This window comes from Acinonyx jubatus, chromosome D1 (assembly GCF_027475565.1).
Source record: "Acinonyx jubatus isolate Ajub_Pintada_27869175 chromosome D1, VMU_Ajub_asm_v1.0, whole genome shotgun sequence".
Classification (NCBI taxonomy): Eukaryota; Metazoa; Chordata; class Mammalia; order Carnivora; family Felidae; genus Acinonyx; species Acinonyx jubatus.
Window position 1 is genome coordinate 53,425,532 of NC_069390.1, and position 27,987 is coordinate 53,453,518.

The 27,987-nt window shown below is 38.5% G+C and overlaps 2 protein-coding genes and 1 pseudogene across 3 annotated transcripts in view; 1 reads left to right on the forward strand and 2 right to left on the reverse strand.

Annotated features, from left to right (window-relative positions):
• Positions 1-27,987, reverse strand: part of LOC106966067 (olfactory receptor 51H1-like) — a 281,581-nt gene that overhangs the window by 64,851 nt on the left and 188,743 nt on the right. The window lies entirely within an intron of this gene.
• Positions 6,779-7,726, reverse strand: LOC106966140 (olfactory receptor 51F2). Its single transcript, XM_015062213.3, has one exon. It carries the CDS (start codon positions 7,724-7,726, stop codon positions 6,779-6,781), a length of 948 nt encoding a protein of 315 aa, XP_014917699.3.
• LOC113593846 (uncharacterized) lies at positions 22,580-22,700 on the forward strand (annotated as a pseudogene).

Consider the following 27,987-nt stretch of genomic DNA (forward strand, 5'->3'; position numbering starts at 1 on the left):
GTTTTCATTGGGAAACATAAAATAAACTGAGGGAAATTCAATTTGAGTTTCTAGGACACCTACTAGGCTCCTGGGTTCCTTACCCCAGAGCAAGGGTTAAAAGTTTTCAAATTCTTCCAGGTTCTATAACTTCTCTGCTCCAGCACCATGTTGGGAATCCATATCCTTATATATACCCTCATACTCTTCCCTAGCATAGGCACATCCTCCTGAGAATTAACAGACACCTACTCCCCTAGGAACAATGACTCTCTAGCTTCATTACATCTATCTATAACCTGGTCTCGCAAGAAATGCAGAGAGCAGGCTCAGACTCACAGTTGTAGATTTAATTGATGCTTGAGATGCTGTTCCTACATCAGGTGTAGACTTTGAGGACAGTTTGTCTCAGACATTGGTAAGGTCACCTATATCCAGCTATGGCTCCAAGATTAAGTGTAGGCCTTAGTAAACTCAATCTAAGACAATCACAGACCTTATGTGGAATTGTACCAACAGATATTTTCTGTTTGGTCATCACAATGTCTACTTTTATTTTAAATGTGAGTGGATTTAGGTAGGTCACAAGCTCTCAAATTTATCATTGACTCCTTTCTTCACTGTCTTATATCCAGTCCCTTCATATTTATCAGCCATTGAAGGCATTTAATCTCACATAAGAGAAAGAAAAGCCCAGAATCACAAGCATTCTGGTATCTTGGGCCCTCAATTTCAGAAGAACTATCAATTTTTATTCAGCCTCAACTTTGAAAATTGGAAATAAATAAAAAGTATAATTCTGGTGCATGTTGTAGAAGGACATGTGGTTCTCAGAGAGAGAACAGAAAATTAGATCTAGCAAACACCTTTGACTTGAAACAAAGTAACGACAGATAAATGAACCAATTTGCATAGACCAGCAATGATCACATTGGTCTTCAGGTTAATATAAAAGAGGATGTGCTAGAGGTAAGAGCTATAGTCATCAGAGTAGGTCAGGCAGAAAAGTGGAGAAAAGAGGGCTCTAACCTATTCATATTGATTTTCCACATTTCAAAATATATATTATAGTCAGAACATTAGATGAAGTAAAATAAATTCTTATGCTTAATCCAGCATCTATCTAGGATCATAATGGAGTTACATGGTTCAATTATGTCTACATCCTCCCATTGTTCCTTGACATATATCTGCATCATTCTGAGTTGAACACTCCTTGATCTGTAGGTCCAGAAAGCTTTAAGATCACCAGGAAGAAAAACAGCTGGAACTAGAAAAAAATTAGTGCTTTGTTCTTTTCAGGATGCATGGCATTGAGAACTCTGTCCTTAGAAGGGCTAAATTTAGGTAAAAGGCAAATTTACCTAAGAAAATATAGGTGAAAAATTAAATAAAATGTATTATCTTCCTCCTGCTTTTCATTCTCCAATTCAAATTGCTGCCCCAGCCCCTCCTTCTCCATTTCTTCCCTTCTTTTTTCCTCTTTTTATTGTTAATATGACAATTTTAATGTAAAAAGCTATGAATTATAGGGAATTTATATTCCCTATAAAAGGAGTTGCTCTTGGGGTGCCTGGGTAGCTGAGTTGGTTAAGTGTCCAACTCTTGATCTCAGCTCAGGTCTTGATCGCAGGGTCATGAGCTCAAGCTCCACAGACCAACTTAAAAAAAATAAAAGGAGTTTCTCTCAGTGGCCCTCTCTGAGACCACTTCTATGTGCTTGATATGCTTGTAGAAATTTCCCTATTGTCCTGGATCTGACTCCATCCTTTCTAAAACATTTAGCCCATGAAAACCCTTTTCTGAACCATTTCCCTTCTCTACCTGAGGTTAAAAAAGGTAAAGAAATAGAAGTTGGTAAGTATGCCACCAACTGATTTATAGATTTAAATGGAGAGTAGATCTTGTACCAGAAAAGAACAAGGGGACTTTTCAACAGGAGAGATGGCTCAAAGCTCACTCAGAGGCAACCAATCTCCTGTCAGCCTACAAGCTCTCCAGGCCAGAACATCAGGGTTTGAGTTTATGTAGTGAATCAGCTTCTTATAGTGAACCACTTCAAATCCTTTGACCTCATTGTCCTGTCACTGTTGCAACAACTGGGCTCATCAATCATTGGCTGGCTTCACACAGGGAGAACATGATAATCCCTTGCCTTAGGCCTGCACTGTGCACCTCTTTATTCTTGTCCCAGGACTGACACCAAGCCATGACACATTCTCAGATACTCACTTGGTGTTCATACATGTGAGAAAGTATGATGGAATTAACAGCTCATAGGATAAACTTTGACCAATGGTAAATGTGATCCAATGGATAAATGTTCCCCTCCTTATTTTCCTGGATTGACTGTCATGAGACATATTTGATAAGGCTTCAGAGATGGGTCTGCAGGAATGGTCAATAGTCGTCCATAATGATGTCTGGCTCATTCTTGATTTACCATCTCTCAGCTCCAAAGTGACTTTTGCCTACTCTATGATGATAGTGTTGGACTCTGTAAATATTTCTCTTTTGTCAGCTGGCACATTATTAAGACTGGTTAGTGGAAAGTAGTGGAGGAACACTGTAGGGAGAAGGGGTTTTCTCTTCTTGGTTTCTGTGTGGCTTGTTGGCTGGATTCCCACAGAACATGTTGTTTTTCCATTGCTTGGCACTGTGTGATTGCTTCAGTGCTTGGTTCCAGTGGTGCACAGTTTCTTCCAGGATTAGCTACTGAGCTTGTTCTCCAGCTATTCACTGGGAGAACAGTGACATAACCAGAGGCCCAGACAGTATGGAGCAGCACTCTAGCTGAAGGAGAATCTCCTACGTCTTCTCCTTAGCCCTGGGTATGTGTATATAAATTAGGGCAACATAGGGCTATCTAGTTAGCAAGCTGGCCACCCAACCCTCATCCCAAAAGGGCAGCCTGGAGCTACCCCAGCCTGAGCCTCACATGGAAATGTATTATAATCCTATAAAGGGTACTCTATCCATATCCCAGTTCCAGCAGTGTCCAGCAGTCATAAGCTTGTCTGGCACCTAGAGTTCAGAGAGTTGGCACCTTCCTTGGAACTCCCAGAGGGAAGATTTTTTGCAAGCTTCATCAATAGACACCTTATAACTTCACAAGCTTACAGGAAGGAGAAGAGGGCTCTTTCTTGAATGTTCCATCTCTACCCTAGGAGGGGTGGTTACTCCTTATATCCTCTTCTCATCTTTTAACTCTTACTAGCCAACTTCCCTGCTAATCTACTTCCCTGTTAATCTACTTCTTTATTAAACTTTTTCTTCTCAAATAATTGTGTGGTCTCTGCCTCTTGATTGGAGTCTGGATAATACAGTGTCCAAATCAATAATAAATTTTTGTACCATCTCACTGTCTTTCCTTTTTTGACATCAGCTATCCCTCACTCATGCTCCCTGGAATCACATTATAATAGCATGGTCAACTGACAACTAAGGCTCTATTGCCAGTGGTCAGTGGGCTTACAATGATTCCTGAGATGCAATGGCATCAAAATTACTATGACTGTCACTTGTGGTTGGTTGGATGAGATTCAGGTGGAAGGGAGATGTTAGGTTACATGGTGACTATGGATATTGAATCCAATCTCTCATTTTTACCTAAAAAACATTAACTATAAAGATTATGAGATGGGATTACTGCTGTGTATCTGATTAGAAACCTTAAATAGAAAATGATTAGATTAGGACAGCCAATTGACAACTCAGGACATGCTGTGAAAGTCAGAATGCCCCCTATAGGAACATTTAAGGAAATCTTTATCTCCTTCAGCCAAAGATCATATACTTCTAAAAATCCAGCACATGATTTAACTGAAAGAGTAACAGAACTGCAAGGCAAATTGAATGCTCAGTTTTGATAAATCTTCTTTTATAAAGTTGTAACACTGAAAAATACTGGGAATAAAAAAATGGGGAAGTGGTATGATCCTCACTGCTGGGATATTAACATTTGAGTGTATAAGCCTAAAAATCTTGGAAATTTTGAATATTCCATGTTAGCCAAAGGAGTTCCCTTCTCATGAGAAGATTTACAGATGATATTTATTTTACCTTATACATAAACCTTACAAAAACCAAACCTGAGGACAATGCTTTACAATGCTTTTCCTATGCAAGATCTTGCCCCATCTCTTCTCACTGTACCAAAGCCAATAACCAGTCTGATTTCAGTAAAGCTTGAGCAGGGAAATGTTATTAACATTTGGGGAGAAAATAGTTTAACCAGTGACATCATTGCAAAGCCTACCTGATTGTACTAACTAGAATCAAATGAATACCTACAGGAGTATATCTCGAAGGTATTAGATGTAAGTCAGCAGAGGAAGTAGCCAGTGACATAAATATTAATTAAGATAGAGAAGAATTTGACACAAACAATTTGACATTATTGACAGAGGATACTCATCTATGATTTGAGGTTTAACATTATATCAAGGATACCTAGCAACGGTGATAATGCACTGCTGGGATGGTTGATTGAAACTTGAACATGATGATTACCTATAGCAAAATAGAGATGTCAGATCTTCTTGGCAAAATATAGACTATAGAAATCTCAAAGAGGTAGACATGTTAGAACGGATTTATCATGTAAGACCAGAGAATTTATTACATGATTATTTTCTCTGGGAGAGAAGAGAGGACACTCCTTCACTAAGGCAATAAAGAATGCATTTGTAAGAGGGTATTTGGTATCTTTGAATAGTTCAGTGATTGCTATGCTCTGCAGCCTAGACTTGGCAATGAAATCTGCCCCTGTGGAACTGGCCTCCCTACTGACAATGAAGATGAAGTGATCCTGAGACACATAGAAGGACTTAAAATCATAAGGTAAATATAATTACTGTAGAGAATAGCAAAGGTAAAATGGCAATCAGGGTGACAGGACCCATAGTGACCTATTGCAATAGATGATAATGTTTCTGAAGATGAGCACAATGGACAGTAACTGGGTGCTAATTGACATGCATTTAAAATAAAGAGCTTCTGAGCATCAGGCTGACATCAACCACCCTAATAGGAAATTTAAAGATTTAAGTTGCTGCACATATCCAGAGCCCATTAACTGAACATGAATCTTGGTGTCCCTGATGAAATAACCTGCTATGCTACTGGAAACATGCAATACAAATTATCCATATCTTTTCCAAAATGGACCTATGTCCATTTACAAATGTTCATTAAGGAAAGGAGGATACCCAAAACCTTTGAGAACTATTGGATATAGAATACAATCTCTCACTGATAATAAGCAACCAAACATACCATTATGCTCTTTTTTGATTAAAGTATGAGATTATTGGGGTAAGATGATTAATGGAATTCTGGGCAAATTTTGTCTCCAAGTGAGCCCAGTGATTTTCATACCTGTGCTTATTCTCCAGGTTCCTAAGTATATAATTGGTTATATTACATTTATGAGCTGGGAAAACTCTCATCTGTGAAGTTTGCACCATTATTGTAGGGAATACAAAGTACAAAGTCAAAACAAGCACAAGTAAAGTTTATGAATAGTTGTCCCAGGATCCCATGACACTTATCACTGATATATAGATGCTCTCCATTAATTCACATTCATGGCCTCACTGAAGGTTTCTGATACGTTAATGGAAAAGAAGGAAAATATTCAGGCTCGGTTCATGGATGGATTAGTGGGCAAGTTGGCACTAACCAGAAGTAGAATACAGTAGCACAATAGCTTCACATATGGGAGGCCACAAAAAAAAAAAAAAAAAAAAAAAAAGAGTGCTGAAGGAAAATCCCCTTAATGGACAGTGCCCTTGGTTGTTAACTTCATGTAAAAAGAGAGGTTGTCTGAGGTATGTGGATATACATGGACTTCTGTACTTTGCTGAAGGGCTTGGATAGCTGGCCAGTGAATGGAACTAACAAACTTAAAAGAAAAGAGATAAGGTAGTCTGTAGAAGATGTATATGAAATACATATTGAAGTAGACATATTGCATCTCATGCTAATATCCACAAAACAGTACCCATCTCAGAGGAAGTCAACAATCAGAAAGAAAGAACCTATGTGTAAATATCAGCAAGCTTTGGCTATACTACTTCTGATTCAGAGGGCCCACAGATAGAGTAATAATGGCAGAGATGAGGATAAAGAAAGAGCCAAGAGTATGAGTTCCCTCTTACCAACGCTAATCTTAGGAAAACTGTGTAATCCTCACTCCTGGGTTTAGTAATGTTATTACCAACTTTTAATGTTCAGCTAACAGCAGTAGGAACTGATCCTGAGCACTTGATATGACATTTTGTATGTGCATTAGATATACTCCTACACATAATAGAGGGTAAAAGAACTACCTATATATTATCCAATGTTGAATTACATTGATATGCTTATAAGATTCACTCTATAGAATGGCTATTTTTGTAGTTAATCAAGAATTTTAAGAAGAAAAACATCAAATTATAAATTGTCTTTTTTATATCATTTAGAAAAGAACAATTGGTTTATTAACAAAGTTTCCTACATTAAATCTGGACTTATCGTATGCAGTCTGAACGAACATTTTACTCAGGACACATACTACTTGCACATATGAATAGTTGTTTACATACATATCTCACTTTACATTGAAAATGAAACAAAATTTAGGCAACATTAATGTGGAATTACTGACAAGGAAACTAAGCAAATATCACACAACCTATAAGTTGCATAGTTTAGGTTGTTGAAAGCACATGTAGGACATTTGGGGATAATTACACCATTCTACCAAGGCATTCATTCATAAATGGCTTTGTCTCTACTCTGAGATTACTAATGATTAGATTTGTTGCTTCTGAATTAAGACCTTGACAATAGCCTTTCGAATCTGCTTAGTCTTCACACTGTAGATGATAGGGTTGAGCACAGGAGGGATGAGAAGGAAGACATTGGCCATGATGGTGTGAACAAACAGAGGCGCTGAATGGCCATAGCGATGGACAAGAGACAAGCTGATGAGAGGGATGTAGAAGATGGCAACAGCGCTGATGTGGGATATGCAGGTGTTGAAGGCTTTTTGCCGCCCCTCAGAGGAGGCAATGTTGAGAACAGATCGAATGATCAGGACATAGGAGATCAAGATGCAAGGACAATCAAACCCCGTCGTGGAAAAAAGTGCAAACAGACCAAGGATGCTGTTGATTCTGTTGTCTGTGCATGAGAGTTGAATGAGATCAACATGGTAGCAGTAAGAATGTGAAAGGGCCACAGCACGGCAGAAGGACAGCCTCTTGACAAAGAGCACCACTGGTAACATTACAGCAACGTTTCTTATCAACATGCTTATCCCAATCTGGGCAATCCTGGCATTGGTGAGGATGGTGGCATATCTCAGTGGATCACAGATGGCTACAAAACGGTCAAAGGCCATGGCCAATAGAACCCCAGACTCCATGAAAGTAAATCCATGGAGAAAGAACATCTGGGCAATGCAGGCATTTAAGGTGATTTCGCGAGCTTCAAACCAGAAAACACCAAGGGTAGTAGGAAGTGTGCACAGGCATAAGCTCAGGTCGATGGCTGAAAGCATAGAGAGGAAATAATACATGGGCTCATGGAGGTTCTGCTCACGGAGGACCACAAATAGGATCATGCTGTTCCCAGAGAGGGCGATGACATACAGGAGACAAAAAGGGATGGAGACCCAGACCTGGGCTGCTCTCAGGCCAGGGATACCCGTCAGGAAGAAGGTCAGAAGTTGAGCATTGGTATTATTGAGGACCAACATAATTAGGGACTGAGAAGACAGGGATATTTGAATAACTGAACATAATATAAATAATAAATATATAGCTCATCACTTAGAACATCTTTCTGGCACTCTAACATTCACTGAGTTACTATTGCTGATTTTGTAAGTACTTTAGGTTTTTTTATGAGCTTGCTAGTACTGGAAGTTTCTCTCCATGCTTCTCCTCATTTATTGAAGAGAGAAGATTCCCTGAATTATTCCACATCTAATTTTTCTTAAATCTATAGTTCTCTTTGATGACAACAAACATCACAATGAAGTCATCCCTTCCTCTCAACGTTCCCCGTAGAACACTTAAACAATATGATGAGAAAATTGGTTTCTAATATTTTTTTACTGAAGTATAATTAACATACAGTGTTATAGTAGTGTCAGCTGTACAATACAATAATATAATGGTTTGAAGTATTTTTTGAAAATAAATTACTAATCCTGAAATAAAGCACTGAAAAATCAAGTCACATTTGAAATGTGGATATTATTATTTTTTTTCCTGGGAAATATACAGAAGAATGCCAAAGACAACCCCATGACACACATGTTTATATATGTGATTACAAGGTGGTCCAAAGAACCATCCTAACAAAAAAAATTGTAACTCCCATTTGTTGAAAGTTCTATGTGTTATTTGACATTTTATATGCATCATGTAATTTCATCCATACACCAACTCTAGGAGGTAGAACGGAAACTAAGACTCAAAAATAAATCTCCTAAGGTTATCTTTATGAAGTACTAATTGTTGAGAGAAACCATATACATAATTAAGGTAGAGGAAGAAGGAAGGAGGAAGGAAGGAAGGAAGGAAGGAAGGAAGGAAGGAAGGAAAGAAAGGGAGGAAGGGAAGGAGGAAAAATTGAGAGATAGAGGAGAGGAAGGGAGGAAAGGAGGAAGAAAGACAGAGGGAGAGAGAAAGATAAACCTTGCCATTATTTTAACATAGTGCAGTAAGCACTACATTTTGATAAATAGCACAGGCTGCTCCTAAAACACAAGAACCTTAATAGCCATCATTTATTGAACACATACTATGTGCCAAATGCAATCATCTTCATATCCATAGTCTCATCCAATCATCACAACTATCCAATGAGGTATAAAAAGTTTTCATTCCTAATATTTTTATTAGGATACCGATGTTTAAAGTGATTAAGTAATTTTCCCCAAATAATACAGTTAGACAGTAGAAAAGCTGAAGTCAGAATCTGCATATAAGACTCCAATTCTTTCATTCAATAAGGTTGAGGAATGCATAGGAGGAATCTCTAAACCAGTCTGACAAATGTCCCTGGCAAACATTTTTCAAATTTGTACCTTCCAGAGACACATTTTGGTCAATGTAGCATCTCTGGAGTAGAGTCTTAAGTTTCAAGTGTTAATTCTCTATGAATTATGTAAATACAAAGCTCTTCAGGCTTCTGGGGAAAAGAATCTCATTGATGGTCTGTGTGCACAAAGGGCCAGAGAATCAGGTGTTGAGGCTACACCCACTATGGAAAACAACAGTAAAACAGAATTGCCAGATTTGGTTACTAATTTTTTTTTAAAGCTTATTTATTTATTTTCAGATAGACAGTGAGAGTGAATGGGGGTAGGGGCAGAGACACATGGAGAGAGAATCCCAAGCAGTCTCCACACCATCAGCACAGAACCAGATGCAGGGCTCAAACTCACAAACCATAAGATCATGACCTGAGCAGAAATCAAGAGTCAGATACTTAACTGATTAAGCCACCCAGACGCCCTTGATTGACTCATTTTTGTGATCCTTTCACTTATCCTTTCATTTACCTATTATGCTAAGGATACTTTCTTTCTGGGAATTTTCTCTCCTCACATACTGGCACTAATCTCTATTACTTGTCTCCCACCACTCAGCAGTTTCTCTCTCTGGCTTCCCACTCCCCACCCAAAGAACCTTAACTTTGAAATCCTTCAGGAATCTGCATTTTGCCCATTCTCAAGTCATTTAAATTATCTTGCCCATTCTCACAGTTTCATCTTTCATTTATTTAATGAAAAATTTCAAATAATATCTGATGGCAGCTGTGGTTTCCAAGTTCTTGAAGATAGATGTTCCTTCTGAACATTGCCATATGGATTTCTCATGCATAAATAAAATTCAGTATGTTCAAAACCAAACTGACCATTTTCCCCTATGCCCTACACTTGTTCTTAATCCTTTATATTCTGAATAAAGCTTATAATTTTCACAAAATTAACCAATTCTCTAAATCATAACTCTGGGAGTTGCCCTGTATGTTTACATCTTTCCCAATCACCAAGTCCCTTCTGCTCAAACTCTAAAGACTTTCTCCTTCCACCTCTTCTTCATTTAAGCACAAAATAATCTCTTTCAGATCTTCATGCTGTCTAACCATGCCTATTAAATTAACCTACAAATAATAATAACGTATTATAAATATAAAATGACAAGGGCTCCAAAGCAATAACAACATCCATTTATTAAGCATCTTCTCTATGCCAGAAAAATAAAAACAAGAAAACAATCCTTTAGACTGAATAAAAGTGAGAAAGCCACATATGAGCATCTATAAAAGAAGACACTGGGGTGTAATGTGTAGTCTGAATAACATAAATTTATTAGAAAACAAGGGTGTAAACTATTATTTTTAAAAATTTTTCAATATTAGATGCTAGGAAAATATTTAAATAAATGTGAAAGAAGAAGAAATTAATAAAGATTAAGCGCACAAATGAATGAGTTAACTATAAAACCAAAGTTGATTACTTAAAAAGAAAATATATGGGGGCATCTGGGTGGCTCAGTCAGTTAAGCATCCGACTTTGGATGTCATGATCTCACAGTTTGTGGGTTTGAGCCCTGCATCAGGTTTTGTGCTGACAGATCAGAGCCTGGAGCCTGTTTCAGATTCTGTGTCTCCCTCTCTCCCTGCCCCTCCCCTACTTGTGTTCTATCTCTCTCTCTCTCTTTCAAAAATAAATAAACATTTAAAAAAAGCCAAAAAGAAAATATATGAACTTATTTAAAAGTGGTCAAGAAAATTTTAGAGAAAGCATGATTAACGACATAAGAAATGGAAAAGAAAACAAAAGGATAGAGAAATAAAATTTTAAATATAATGGTTTAAGGATGCATAAGTATAACAATATATTGGGTAACAGATATAAAATTGACTTTATAGAAAAACATCAATCACCAATTTAGCCCAAGAAATCAAATCCAACAAAAATGGCAATGATGGAGGTAGGGAAGATGGCAGCTTAGAAGGATGCTGGGCTTACTGCGCATCCTGCTGATCACTTAGATTCCACCTACACCTGCCTAACTAACCCAGAAAACCACCAGAAGACTAGCAGAACGGAGTGTCCTGAGCCAAGCGCACACGAGAAGCCCACGGAAGAGGGTAGGAAGGGAGGAGAGGCAGTGCGCCCAGCACGGACTGGCGGGAGGAAGCCGGGGTTGAGGGGCAGCCTGCCGGCCAAGCAGAGCCCCCGAATCTGGCTGGCAAAAGCGGAGGGGCCGGACGGAGTGTGTTCTGACAGCAAGCGCGACTTAGCATCTGGGAGGTCACAAGTTAACAATTCTGCTCAGAAAGCGGGAAGACTGGAGGACAAAGGGAGAGAGAGTTGCTGAGCCCCTGGACGACAGAGCTCAGTTTGGCTGGGAACAAAGGCGCTGGCCAGCACCACTCCCTCGCCCATCCCCCAGCCAAAATCCCAAAGGGAACCAGTTCCTGCCAGGGAACTTGCTCGCTCCGCACAAACACCCAACTCTGTGCTTCTGCGGAGCCAAATCTCCGGCAGTGGATCTGACTCCCTCCCGCTGCCACAGGGCCCCTCCTGAAGTGGATCACCTAAGGAGAAACGAGCTAAACCTGCCCCTCCTGCCCCCGTGTACCTTGCTGATCCACCCCAGCTAATATGCCAGATCCCCAGCACCACAAGCCTGGCAGTTGCAAGTAGCCCAGACGGGCCATGCCACCCCACAGTGAATCCCGCCCCTAGGAGAGGGGAAGAGAAGGCACACACCAGTCTGACTGTGGCCCCAGCGGTGGGCTGGGGGCAGACATCAGGTCGGACTGAGGCCCCGCCCACCAACTCCAGTTAGACACCACAGCACAGGGGAAGTGCCCTGCAGGTCCTCACCACTCCAGGGACTATCCAAAATGACCAAACGGAAGAATTCCCCTCAGAAGAATCTCCAGGAAATAACAACAGCCAATGAATGATCAAAAAGGATTTAAATAATATAACAAAGTGAATTTAGAATAATAGTCATAAAATTAATCGCTGGGCTTGAAAACATTATAGAGGACAGCAGAGAATCTCTTGCTACAGAGATCAAGGGACTAAGGAACAGTCAGGAGGAGCTGAAAAACGCTTTAAACGAAATGCAAAATAAAATGGAAACGACGGCTCAGACTGAAGAGGCAGAGGAGAGAATAGGTGAACTAGAAGATAAAGTTATGGAAAAAGAGGAAGCTGAGAGAAAGAGACATAAAAAAATCCAGGAGTATGAGGGGAAAATTAGAGAACTAAGTGATACACTAAAAAGAAATAATATACGCATAATTGGTATCCCTGAGGAGGAAGAGAGAAGGAAAGGTGCTGAAGGTGTACTTGAAGAAATAATAGCTGAGAACTTCCCTGAACTGAGGAAGGGAAAAGGCATTGAAATCCAAGAGGCACAGAGAACTCCTTCAGACGTAACTGGAATCGATCTTCTGCATGACATATCATAGTCAAACTGGCAAAATACAAGGATAAAGAGAAAATTCTGAAAGCAACAAGGGATAAACGTGCCCTAACTTATAAAGGGAGACCTATAAGACTCCTGACTGATCTCTCTTTTGAAACTTAGCAGGCCAGAAAGGATTGGCACGAGATCTTCAATGTATTGAACAAAAAAAAATATGCAGCCGAGAATCCTTTATCCAGCAAGTCTGTCATTTAGAATAGAAGGAGAGATAAAGGTCTTCCCAAACAAACAAAAACTGAAGGAATTTGTCACCACTAAACCAGCCCTACAAGAGATCCTAAGGGGGATCCTGTGAGACGAAGTACCAGAGACATCGCTACAAGCATAAAACATACAGACATCACAATGACTCTAAACCCGTATCTTTCTATTATAACACTGAATGTAAATGGATTAAATGCGCCAACCAAAAGACATAGGGTATCAGAATGGATAAAAAAACAAGACCCATCTATTTGCTGTCCGCAAGAGACTCATTTTAGACCTGAGGACACCTTTAGATTGAGAGTGAGGGGATGGAGAACTATTTATCATGCTACTGGAAGCCAAAAGAAAGCTGGAGTAGCCATACTTAGATCAGACAAACTAGACTTTAAATGAAAGGCTGTAACAAGACATGAAGAAGGGCATTATATAATAATTACAGGGTCTATCCATCAGGAAGAGCTAACAATTATAAATGTCTATGTGCCGAATACCGGAGCCCCCAAATATATAAAAAAATTACTCATAAACACAAGCATCGTTATTGAGAAGAATGTGGTAATTGCAGAGGACTTTAACACCCCACTTACAGAAATGGATAGATCGTCTAGACACACGGTCAATAAAGAAACAAGGGCCCTGAATGACACATTGGATCAGATGGACTTGACAGATCTATTTAGAACTCTGCATCCCAAAGCAACAGAATATACTTTCTTCTCGAGTGCACATGGAACATTCTCCAAGATAGATCATATACTGGGTCACAAAACAGCCCTTCATAAGTATACAAGAATTGAAATTCTACCATGCATACTTTCAGACCACAATGCCATGAAGCTTGAAATCAACCACAGGAAAAAGTCTGGAAAACCTCCAAAAGCATGGAGGCTAAAGAACACCCTACTAAAGAATGAGTGGGTCAACCAGGCAATTAGAGAAGAAATTAAAAAATACATGGAAACAAACGAAAATGAAAATACAACAATCCAAACGCTTTGGGACGCAGCGAAGGCAGTCCTGAGAGGAAAATACATTGGAATCCAGGCCTATCTCAGGAAACAAGAAAAATCCCAAATACAAACTCTAACAGCACACCTAAAGGAAATTGAAAAAGAACAGCAAAGGCAGCCTAAATACAGCAGAAGAAGAGAAATAATAAAGATCAGAGCAGAAATAAACAACATAGAATCTAAAAAAACTGTAGAGCAGATCAACGAAACCAAGAGTTGGTTTTTTGAAAAAATAAACAAAATTGACAAACCTCTAGCCAAGCTTCTCAAAAAGAAAAGGGAGATGACCCAAATAGATAAAATCATGCATGAAAATGGAATTATTACAACCAATCCCTCAGAGATACAAACAATTATCAGGGAATACTATGAAAAATTATATGCCAACAAACTGGACAACCTGGAAGAAATGGACAAATTCCTAAACACCCACACACTTCCAAAACTCAATCAGGAGGAAATAGAAAGCTTGAACAGACCCATAAGCAGCAAAGAAATTGAATCAGTTATCAAAAATCTCCCGACAAATAAGAGTCCAGGACAAGATGGCTTCCCAGGGGAGTTCTACCAGACATTTAAAGCAGAGATAATACCTATCCTTCTCAAGTTATTCCAAGAAATAGAAAGGGAAGGAAAACTTCCAGACTCATTCTATGAAGCCAGTATTATTTTGATTCCTAAACCAGACAGAGACCCAGTAAAAAAAGAGAACTACAGGCCAATATCCCTGATGAATATGGATGCAAAAATTCTCAGTAAGATACTAGCAAATCGAATTCAACAGCATATAAAAAGAATTATTCACCATGATCAAGTGGGATTCATTCCTGGGATGCAGGGCTGGTTCAACATTCGCAAATCAATCAAAGTGATACATCACATTAATAAAAGAAAAGAGAAGAACGATATGATCCTCTCAATCGATGCAGAAAAGGCCTTTGACAAAATCCAGCACCCTTTCTTAATAAAAACCCTTGAGAAAGTCGGGATAGAAGGAACATACTTAAACATCATAAAAGCCATTTATGAAAAGCCCACAGCTAACATCATCCTCAATGGGGAAAAACTGAGAGCTTTTTCCCTGAGATCAGGAACACGACAGGCATGTCCACTCTCACTGCTGTTGTTTAACATAGTGTTGGAAGTGCTAGCATCAGCAATCAGACAACAAAAGGAAATCAAAGGCATCCAAATTGGCAAAGATGAAGTCAAGCTTCACTTTTTGCAGACGACATGATAATATACATGGAGAACCCGATAGACTCCACCAAACGTGTGCTAGAACTGATACATGAATTCAGCAAAGTTGCAGGATACAAAATCAATGTACAGAAATCAGTTGCATTCTTATACACTAACAATGAAGCAACAGAAAGACAAATAAAGAAACTGATCCCATTCACAATTGCACCAAGAAGCATAAAATACCTAGGAATAAATCTAACCAAAGATGTAAAAGATCTGTATGCTGAAAACTATAGAAAGCTTATGAAGGAAATTGAAGAAGATATAAAGAAATGGAAAGACATTCCCTGCTCATGGATTGGAAGAATAAATATTGTCAAAATGTCAATACTACCCAAAGCTATCTACACATTCAATACAATCCCAATCAAAATTGCACCAGCATTCTTCTCGAAACTAGAACAAGCAATCCTAAAATTCATATGGAAACACAAAAGGCCCCGAATAGCGAAAGTAATTTTGAAGAAGAAGACCAAAGCAGGAGGCATCACAATCCCAGACTTTAGCCTCTACTACAAAGCTGTACTCATCAAGACAGCATGGTATTGGCACAAAAACAGACACATAGACCAATGGAATAGAATAGAAACCCCAGAACCAGACCCACAAACGTATGGGCAAGTAATCTTTGACAAAGCAGGAAAGAATATCCAATGGAAAAAAAGACAGTCTCTTTAACAAATGGTGCGGGGAGAACTGGACAGCAACATGCAGAAGGTTGAAACTAGACCACTTTCTCACACCATTCACAAAAATAATCTCAAAATGGATAAAGGACCTGAATGTGAGACAGGAAACCATCAAAACCCTAGAGGAGAAAGCAGGAAAACCTCTCTGACCTCAGCCATAGCAATCTCTTACTCGACACATCCCCAAAGGCAAGGGAATTAAAAGCAAAAATGAATTACTGGGACCTTATGAAGATTAAAAGCTTCTGCACAGCAAAGGAAACAACCAACAAAACTAAAAGGCAACCAACGGAATGGGAAAAGATATTTGCAAATGACATATCGGACAAAGGGCTAGTATCCAAAATCTATAAAGAGCTCACCAAACTCCACACCCGAAAAACAAATAATCCAGTGACGAAATGGGCAGAAAACATGAATAGACACTTCTCTAAAGAAGACATCCGGATGGCCAACAGGCACATGAAAAGATGCTCAACGTCGCTCCTTATCAGGGAAATACAAATCAAAACCACACTCAGATATCACCTCACGCCAGTCAGAGTGGCTAAAATGAACAAATCAGGAGACTATAGATGCTGGAGAGGATGTGGAGAAACGGGAACCCTCTTGCACTGTTGGTGGGAATGCAAATTGGTGCAGCCGCTCTGGAAAACAGTGTGGAGGTTCCTCAGAAAATCAAAAATAGACCTACCCTATGACCCAGCAATAGCACTGCTAGGAATTTACCCAAGGGATACAGGAGTACTGATGCATAGGGGCACTTGTACCCCAATGTTTATAGCAGCACTCTCAACAATAGCCAAATTATGGAAAGAGCCTAAATGTCCATCAACTGATGAATGGATAAAGAAATTGTGCTTTATATACACAATGGAGTACTACATGGCAATGAGAAAGAACGAAATATGGCCCTTTGTAGCAACGTGGATGGAACTGGAGAGTGTGATGCTACGTGAAATAAGCCATACAGAGAAAGACAGATACCATATGGTTTCACTCTTATGTGGATCCTGAGAAACTTAACAGAAACCCATGGGGGTGGGGAAGGAAAAAAAGAAAAAGAAAAAAGAGGTTAGAGTGGGAGAGAGCCAAAGCATAAGAGACTGTTAAAAACTGAGAACAACCTGAGGGTTGATGGGGGGTGGGAGGGAGGGGAGGGTGGTGATGGGTATTGAGGAGGGCACCTTTTGGGATGAGCACTGGGTGTTGTATGGAAACCAATTTGACAATAAATTTCAGATATTGAAAAAAAATAAGAAAGAATGAAAGAAGAAAGAAAGAAAGAAAGAAAGAAAGAAAGAAAGAAAGAAAGAAAGAAAGAAAGAAAAGAAATGGCAATGATGAGGAAATTTGAAGAAACCAAATTTGAAGAAAAAAAAAGTAGAGTATTTCTAAAATTCTAGTAGAGTGAAAAAGAGGGAATTTTGCACTACCATCCCCTCCAGCAAGGATCATTTGGCAATGCCTGGGGACGGTTTTGGTTGTCACGACTGGGGAGGGAGTGCTACTGGCATCTAGTGGGTCCACGTCAGGGATGCTTATATCCTCAAATGCACAAGACAGCAAAGGACTATCCATCCCAGATTGTTAACAGGGCTGAGGTTGAGAAATCCTATGCTTGAGCATATAAATAGATGAAAAGCTATTCATCTAATTACTTATGATGGCACATGCAAACATTATAAATAACCTTTTAGCAAGTCAGATGTAACTGTTCCTTTAAAGAATATTGCACTTTGAAACAGTACACCTTGTGTTACAAATGAAAAAAATATTCAGCTCAAGAAATCTATTAATGATGTGGCTATATTGACAGATTACTGGTGGAAAACCTGATCAAGACTTGAGGGAAAAATCAGAAAATGTAATGGCAATTCAAGATAAAATTATTAATATTTAGGAAGAAAATAGCTCCCTGAATGAAAGACATCTAGAAATTTGGAACAAAACATATTTACTGGTGACCAATTAAAAGCATTTCTTTTTTTTTATTTTTTTTATTATTATGTTTATTTATTTCTGAGACAGAGAGAGACAGAGCATGAGTGGGGAAGAGGCAGAGAGAGAGGGAGACACAGAATCAGAAGCAGGCTCCAGACTCTGGGCTGTCAGCACAGAGCCTGACGGGTTGCTCCAACTCACAAACCGTGAGATCATGACCTGAGCCGAAGTCAGTCGCTCAACTGACTGAGCCACCCAGGCGCCCCTAAAAGCATTTCTATTAAGGTCAGTACAAGATAAAGATATCTACTATCACAACTAGTATTCAACATTCTAAGGAAAAATCTTAGTAAATGAAAAAAGATAAGTAAATAAAAGGAGAGTGTTACTCTTAAAAAGAAATTTTTAAAAGACTTTATTTAGGTTTTATTGATTCTTTACTTAAAAATCTAAAAGAAAAGACTGCAAACTCTTAAAATAGAGTTCGCTAATGTGACCACATGGAATATAAATAAATAAATAGCTATTCCTGTTCATAAAAATTAACCATTGAGGGAATTTTATAAAAATAAGGATTTATTTACAATAGCCACCAAACTATAAAAGTATTGGTATAACACAATGTCTGTATTGTTAGAGAGAAGAGGCCTCTAAAAATTTAGTGAACATAAAAAAGTCCTTTATTTCTTTCCTGAAGATAGAAATATCCAATAGTGAAACAATGTGAATTCTTGCCTTAATATTCTCATAAATTAAAGCATTATCAATCAATAACACACAAGATTGTTTAATGGACAGTGATAGATGGATCCTAAAGTGTATTAGATACAATAAATGTATAAATATATTCAGTATAATATTGAAAATGACAAAGAGAGGGGATTTGTCCTTTGATATATCAAAATGTAATATGAAATTATTATAATAACAAAATATAATATTGTCAAAGTTTAAAAATATATGTCCCCAGGAAAGAATAGCATTTCAAAAAAATGTGTGATGAGGATAAAGAATATGATGACAATGACATTTTGTATCACTAGAAAGGTGATAAATGATATTTGGTCAATTGGCTAACAATTTATAAAAATATTCATCTATCCCTATTTTACACAGACCCCTGCATTTGAATTTAAAAATTCAAGGTAAAACCAACCCCTATAATATTAAGAGTAAATAAAAGAAAATGCATTTGTGACTTTTTTAGGGAACGCCTTCTACTTAAGATGAAAATAAAACCATTAAATAAAATACTGATAGAAAACACTGCACCAAACTTAAATACTATTGATTACAAAAAATGCCTGTAAACAAAATTAAAAGTACAGCATATCATACATGCATTAGAAGGCTAAGACCAAAGACTGCTGCTGCATGCCCTTCCAAATAGATTGTGTGTCTGTTGCTTGAGGACAGTCTGTGGTTTGATCGATGGTGAGGGAGTTGGGAATGGGAAACATAACCCTAAGCAGATTTCTGTTTCCAGAGGCTTTGGTCATGAAGGACATAGTGGACATTGGAATGTATTATTCTGATCCAGTAGCATAACAAAGATGAAGGCAGGTGTCTTTACTCCTACATTGATGGGAGGTAGGACCTTGGTGACCCATTCTCATTTAAGATTCCTCATCTGTAAACCTTGAACTTAAAAAAATATCCCTGCCTATTTCCAGTTTGTCTGTGATAACTGGTCAAATACCAAGATGCATTTGAAGTACTTCTTTCTTTTTTTTTTTTAATTTTTAATGTTTATTTATTTTTGAGAGAGAGGGAGAGACAGAGCACAAGTGGGGGAGGGGCAAAGAGAGAGGGAGACACAGAATCTAAGCAGGTTCCAGGCTCTGAGCTATCAGTGCAGAGCCCAGTGCAGGGCTCTAACTCATAAACTGCAAGATCATGACCTGAGCCGAAGTCGGACGCTTAACCGACTGAGCCACCCAGATGTCCCTGAATTACTTCTTTCTAAATATAAATGGCTTGTGTGAAGACACTTGTTAGAAAGCTCAGACTACCAGGATCCTGTAAAAAGGTGGAGCTGATGCCAAGTGAAAGAACTCAAAAAACTTATTTTCTAGCAAATGAGGATATGGAAATCAGTCAAATTTAAAAGCTGAGTGAAGCAATACAGTATACAATACGTGTCAAATTTGGACCACACAGAATTACAATTCACTCCACTTCCTTGACATAACTGAACTCAGTGTTTTTCTCCTTGGAATAAATATTCGTTTGCAAACTTCTGGCTGATATCTCACTTAATTCCCACAACATTCAGCTTGTGCCTGCCGCTCTGAACACCTCTTCCCATTATCTGTACTCTTCTACTTCTGATTTGCAGTCCTGTGTTTCTCAGTACCTACCCTGCTCCATGCCTCCCACTGGTTCATCCAACCTCACCCTCCACATTGGCTCTCACAGTCCCTCTCCTTGGTCTGCTCTTTCTGCTCCTGCCATCTTACCTGGCTCCCAAAAGAGGCAGAGCTGCCTTTCCCACTCACCGACCAGCCACCTATGCATGTGGGTGCCTCTATAAGGAGCCCAACATGTAACCCAGCCCTGCTGCCAAGAGACCCTTGGGGCTTACAAATAATATAATCAGATGAGCAGCATGATTCTAGGTGTGAGGACTAGGCTTTCCCTAAGAGGCTCATCACTAGACTGAAGCAGATCAGTAATATGTTTACCATTCCCTTTTAATTATTTTTAAAATTATTGTTAATATTTAATTACTTACATTTTAACTATTTAAATATTTGTAATATTTTTCAATAAATATAAACATTCTTTTTTCTCTCCATTAACTTTAGATCCTATTTATTGCCATATAAGCTGCAGGCAAGAAATACCCTCACACTTCCTCCTTCTTTCCCTTCTCCATTCCCAAATTTAGTCACCTACACTGTAATATTTGCCTGGATAAGATATATAAATTTATGTAAAGTGTTAAAGCTATGATTAAATATTGCATATTTGTGTTTCAGTTGTTTGAGCCTTAAAGGAAATAAATTTTGACTGAAATTTTTTTATTTGATTTTTATTTGATTAAATACACATTATTCAACACAGAATCTAGAATACATGGTGTTACTAATATAAAATCAATTCTTTCCTTTTCTACTGATTCTATTGTCCAAAATTATGTCAAATTTCTATTTAATTTACATTGGACCATGGTTTTCTTGGACAACTTTCTGTTTTCTGAAATTCAAATTGCTTTCTATTTTCCTTGCTTACAGGATAAAGACAAGCTTTCTTCATCATCTCCCTAATGCCTTACTGCTATTTATTCATAATGATAATTAAATGCTTGCAAAATCAAATGACCATACAAATATTCTCAAGATCTTATTAAAATAAAAATTCTGATTCATTAGGTCTGAGATGGAGCATGATTTCTGAATTTCTGACACCCCTTCTTCTCTGAGGATTTATTTTGTGCAAGGCTTTAAAACATTCTGCATTTTCTTAAGGTTATTTATTTATTTGGAGAGAGAGACAGCATGAGTGGGGGAGGGGCAGAGGGAGAGAATCCCAACCATGCTCTTCGCTGCCAGCACAGAGCCCAATGTGGGGCTTGAACTCAGAAAACTGTGATATCATAACCTGAACCAAAAGCAGACACTCAACCTACTGAACCACCAAGGCGCTCCTATATTCTGCATTTTTAAAAGTATATCAAAATGCTGCTTTCCTGGGATTACTTTACATGATATCCTTGAATAATTTCCACTCATACTTGGTTGGCGATTGGATATCCATTTTATTTTGCTGAAGTACACCTTCTGGTTTTATTAAGAAAAAAAAAAGGAGGCAGAAAATGATAAATATTCTGTGTTCCTGCCTGTCAAAAAAACTGTTTTTGCTCTTACACTTTATTGATGGATTTGGCTGTATATAGAATTGTTAGGCTATAATAATTTCTCTGAACATTTTCAAGGTTTAGTTTAATATAATGAATAAGACTAGAGATAAAAATTCTGGTTCTGTATGTCTACACTGTAAAACTTAACGCCTTGCTGCCTTGGTTTCTCTACCTGTAAAATGTTGATACCTATTTCATTGAGCTGTTGTACAGAATCAGTAAATCTGTGGTTTTTAAACTGTTAGAATACAAATTGGCATATAGAAACTATCAAGCAAATCTCCCGTATTCATAGCTAGGTTTGTATAAACCAAAATTAAACTTTCTGGTCTTTCTTTACAGGTCTTTACTCTAAAGCATTAGGTTCTACTTTTCTTATCCTTGGTACTTTGAAATTTCACAATATTGTTTCTATATATGCTTTTTTTTTCCAGTTCTTTATTCTTTTTTCCTTCTTTGCTCAGTAGTATTCAATTGGATAAATGTAGCAAATTTGTTTAATCTCCAATTGACAGATTTGAGTTGTTTTCACATCTTAGCTGTTTATACATACAGCTACTATAAACATTCTTTGACACTTTTGGTACATATATAAAACACTTATTTGGGGTATGAACTATAAGCGGAATTGCTTGGTCAAAAAGATACTTACCTTGGGGGCACCTGGGTGACTCAGACGGTTTAGCATTTAATTTCAGCTCAGGCCATAATCTCACAGTTCATGCGTTCAAGCCCCGCATCAGGCTCTGTGCTGACAGCTCAGATTCTGTGTGCTTTGGATTCTGTGTGTCTCTCTCTGTCCCTTTCCCACTCATGCTCTGTCTCTCTCTGTTTCTCAAAAATAAACATTAAAAAAAATTTTTTTAAAGAGATGCTCACCTTTACTAGAAATTGCCAAAAAGTTTCCTGATGTGGCTGTACTTAGAACCTGAGTGTGTCAATTGACCCATATTTTTGCCAGTACTTAGTGTTGTCAATGTATTTAATTTTTGTTATGCTAATAAGTTTATATTGGTATCTCATTGTGATTTGGTATTTTATTTCCTATGAATAATAATGCTGAGCACTTTCCACGTGTGTATTCATCTACTGTCTTTTGTGAAGTGCCTATTTAAATCATTTGCTTAAATCGCTTCTCGGCCTTTTGGCTAAGATCAAGTGTAGTATCTGTTCTTATCAGTTTAATAAATCATTTGCTTAAAATTTTAATAAGCTGCTTGTTTTTTCATTAATTGATTATGGAACTTTATTTTTCAGTTATAGGCATTGTGAATATTTTCTCCATCTGTGACTTGCCTTTTCTTTTTTCTTTAATGTCTATTTATTTTTGAGAGAAAGACAGAAACAGAGAGAGCGTCAGGGAGACACAGAATCTGAAACAGGTTCTAGGCTCTGAGCTGTCAGAACAGAGCCCCACACGGGGCTTGAACTTACAAACTGTGAGATCATGACCCAGAAGTCAGATGCTCAACTGACCAATCCCCCCAGGCACCCCATGTTTGCCTTTTCAAATTTATAATGCCACCTTTTGAAATTGATTCTTTAAAATTTTGATGAAGTTCAACTGTTTTTTTTTTCTTTCATAGCTAGTGCTTTTTGCAGGCTAAGAAATCTTTGCTTTCCTAAAGTTCATGACAATATTATTCTATTTTTTCTTTTAGAATATTTATAGTTCTAGCTTTCAAATCTAGGTTTATATTGTAATTCAATAAAGATTTTTTTGAGGTAGGAGTTAAAGTTCATTTTTCTTTTATACAGACAATTAGTTTAGTGCCATAAAGACATTTTTCTGTCCCTGAATTGCATTACTTTCTCTGCTGAAAATTAATTCTGCTTGAAGCTATTTCTGGTTTCTTTATCATTTTTTTCAATAATGTATTGATCTATCCTTACATGCATACAAGGCCACCCCTAAGTTATGTGGGACACAGTAGGATTACTGCCTAAATAGAAAACAATTTAATTCGATAAATAATTGAATTAAATTACATTTAGCAATTAATTAGATAAACTAATAAAAACTATGTTTAAAATCCACTGGCTGGTGATCTTGAATGGATCAGTTAGTTAACTGCCCAACTCTTAATCTCAGCTCAGGTCTTGATCTAAGGGTCACAAGTTCAGCCCCACATTGGACTCTATGCTGGGCGTGAAGCCTAGTTAAAAAAAAAATCCACTGGCTCATGTGGAGTATAATTATTTGTAGATGAAGATTTAAAATTAAGGATAATATGTATTTATTGCTGTATTAGTTTTTTAGGCTGCCATAATAAAGTGCCACAAACTGAATAGCTTAACTGACAGAAATGTATTGCATTATAGTTCTGGAGCTTGGAAGTCTAGGATTAAGGTATCAGACATGTTGGTTTCTTCTGTTGGCTATGAAACTGAATCTGTTCAATGCTTCTCTCCTGGCTTCTGGTGGTTTGCTATAAAACTGGCCTATAACACATCATCTTGATTTCTGCCTTCATGTCCACATGGTATTCTCTATCTATTTATATGTCTCTGGGTCCAAATTTCAATTTTTATAAGGACATCAGTCATATTGGACCAAGACCCACCCTACCCCAGTGTAAGTTCATCTTAGCTAACTATGTCTTTAATGACTCTATTTCAAAATAAGATATATTCTGAGGTACTGGGGGTTAGAAATTCAACATATAAATTGGGGTGGGGGGACACAATTCAACCCACAACAATTGTCCAAGCAGTGCACATACATTTTCTTGTCTTTTTCGGTCTCCAGGGCCTTCACTACAGTGTTAACATCAGCAAGGTTCTCCCTGAACTTTGAGGAAGCAGAGCATAGCCCTGGTTATTTCCCCTCTAACCATATTTGATTTCCTTCCTGAATGTGGTAATGAACCCTGCATGGTGGAGCAACTGGCAGTGAGAGCACTTTCTTCAGGAGAGTAAGAAATGAGGACAAAAAATCATCATTATACACCTTCTGAGGTCAGATAACAGACAGTTTAACCTTCTACATTATGGTTGGAAGTTCTGCTTCTTGAGAAGATACACAAAGTAACAAAAGATATTCATTGTAATTAGTGGACAGAGTCTGAACAATAAACTTAGTCAAGGAGGTCAGTTATTACAGTTTCCAAACACAATGTCTCTGCACAATTAAAGGGAGAGAAATGTGAAAATAGTTTGGGCTGCTTTGAGAGCCCAGGTAAGGTCAGTGGCCATGAACTTGCAATGGTCCCAATCTGATCATTGGTGCTATTGCTTCTAGCAGTTCCTCAGTGGTACAGGGGTAGCAGGAGACAGTGACATAATAGTAGCTGTGATGGATAGATAGTGTTGAGGTTATTCACACAAGTATGGTTGAAATGATGAACTATGAGGACTATATTTCATAGAAAAGAACTTGAAAAGAAAAGAGGACTGAAAAGATTGGGAAAATATACATAGGGTATGTTCAAGGATTCAGAGATTGAGTATCTCTGAGCTTTGGCAAGGTTCAGGCCATGTCCATTCATGATTGACTATCCACTGTGGAGATAGAGGACAACACAAGTGAGGATAGAAGAGCTATGGGGCTATGGATGGGGACAAGCTTTCGACATAATTACATGCAAGTATCCCAGGATTCTCAGGCAATATCCTCAACAGCTTTTTCATCCATCAAAACTTCCTTTCCAAACATTTTTCTCTGTCTCTGCCCTCACAACCCAACAAAACCTAACTCACAGATTGGTGTGGCTACAAGTTCATAGTAACCAACCTTAACTAGACTCTCAATATTGCCCACAAATCTTTTCACTGTCTACTGGAGACTGAGGTTTAGAGCAGGTCTGCGAGCCAAGTGCACAAGTCCTCTGTGCATCCTGCAGAGACACCGCTTTTGAAACACACAAACCATGAGGAGAACTTTACGAGACCAAATCAGGAAAGTACTGACCTGCCTGCTACACACTCATTTCAGCAAGTCATGCCCAGCTAGAGTTGAAAAACACTGTGGATGGCGTAACAAGTTACTTCAATAAGAGCTTGGATATCATGTCTGCTTGGAGCCACCATAGCATTGGGGATCATGGGAAGATTCATGAGATGAGGAAACTCAGGTCCTATCCCGAGATGTTTCATGTTATTTGGGAGAAAATTCCTCTAGTTAAGAAAGAAGGAGAAAGAGAAGCATGTGGCACTTTCTTCTACTTTCATTACACCAAGTGTTTAATCCACAACTGCTAACAGAAGCAGACACAGAAAAACCAGAGATAACTCCAAAATTACAATGTGAGCCTGATCCCAAGAATAATAAAACCTTGAATATTTCCTGTACTGGGACTCCCTAACAAAAACAGTTGTACCCTAGATTTTTGTTATGCTGATATCTTAAAACAAACCATGATCTTTGTGAACATGATGATGGCAATTCACCATAAACAGATTACTATAACCCTGATAATGTTGGTAACATTTTGTGTGATTTATTTCCCTGTAACTGTATGTTGGGTTTAAATGGCAGAGTGTATCTTCTGAGTCTGACAACTGTGAACTCTGCAAAAAACTTATTACTCTCTGTTTTTAAACACATTTTTGTCAAATCTTCATTTATGACATATCCTTCACATTAGGGAATGTTGAGAAAAAAATATATAAGAGGGGCGCCTGGGTGGTTCAGTCGGTTAAGTGTCTGACTTCAGCTCAGGTCATGATCTCACAGTTTGTGGGTTCGAGTCCCACATCGGCCTCTGTGCTGACAACTCAGATCCCTAGAGCCTGCTTCAGATTCTGTGTCTCCCTCGCTCTCTGCCCCTCCCCCACTCATGCTTTCTCCCTCTCTCCTTCAAAAATAAACAAACATTAAAACAACGTTTTTTTAAGAGAAAAGAAATAAGAGAATACCAGCAAGGGCCTACACAGGGAGTGACAGGAAGCTCTGCACAGACTTAACTGTTCAGGCTGAGCTAGGAGGGCTTTCCAGCTTCACAACTTTCCACAAACAACTATGGCAAGACCTCCATCTGGAATTTGTTCTCCCTCTCCTAATAAGAAGTGAAAGGGCTTAGACCATTGTACCTTGGGACACACAGAAGCACCAACAGATTGTCAACACCCTCATCAAACCCACAATATTGCCTATACACACTCGTATAGACACACAGTGATGTGTAATCACAGTGTCAGGTTTGGAGCTCAGTGTATGCCTTCATAAAACATGTGTATTTAGTGGCTTTGTACTCACAGAGCCACACTATCCCACTAAATATGTATACCAACAGCAAATGATTATTTATACCTACACAAACACAGCTTATACACATACTCACATTCACATGCAAATCCAGTCCTTACACGTGTTTATTAACACATCTCTCAGATACACATCAACAAACATATCAACACACTTTCGCATTCCACATTCCACATTTTGTTTCACTAACAAAAAATGCATGCATACAGATAAGCTCACACTCCTGTAATCTCAACAACACACATTCTTGCACATGCATTCAAATCCCCTGCTTTAGCTATGTGTATACAGAGGAGAGAGGCAAGTTAGGGGTTAATGCTTCCAGCTTACCCTCCAGTCTCAGAGGAAGCCAGAGTATGAGGCAGTGGGGCCCAAGAGGAAGGAAAGAATTAATGCTGGGGAAGGGAAAGGCCAGACTTAAACAGGTCTTTAAATAGGTCCAAACTCATAGTCTCTGTAAAAAGCTAAATCACAGGAGCCAGTTAGAGCTGCTTATGGTCAGAGATAAAGCAGAGCTCAAGGTGAGTGGTCCCCTGTGCCCCAGTCATCTCTGCCCTTCCCAGAGAACAGTAGGACTCACAGGGTCTCTAAGAATCTGAAATGCAAGGCAATGCACTGTGCGGAATGACCTGACTTATGCGGGCTCCAGGTCCAGCGATCCATGACTGGTGAATTTCCTTCTGAGATGGGGAGACAATTCGCTGCTCACACTGTGTCCTCCAGGGAAATTCTAGACAAGTAGGCAGCCTGCCTCCACACTCAATCCCTCCACAAAGGACGCAGGATCTGAACCCTACCCCACTTCGGCAATCTTGCTACATGCCTTAGTTTTAGATACCCCAAAGTGAGAGAACAGACTAAATTTCTCTGAAGCCATTCCTTAGCAAGATCTCAGCCCATTTTATCCTTTACCCTTTCAGACTTGAGCAACTCGATTAAACTGATGAACATAACTATCTCTACATAATGAGTGGGGTAATTGAAGTCAACAGAGGTAGTGGTATCAGCACTGGATTCAAACCCGTACTCACAGATGAAAACTGAGCTCCAGCAGTGTGAGAACATTTTTCTTGCAACCATATTCCCTGAAACAAAAGTTACGCCAAGTTCTCACAAATTATATTGTACTTTGGAGAATAGCAACATTGAATCTGAAGTTCAAGGTGTGATCACCCTGGCTGTAACATAGAAAAAAAGATGGCTTAATTTCTTCTGCCAATAAGCACTATGCTCACATGAGGTCTAGCATATGGTAGGCAAGGACAGGGACATATTTATAAGCAGGGAAAGGGGGAAGGAATTTTGGGCAAGAAGGGAAATTATATTGCCC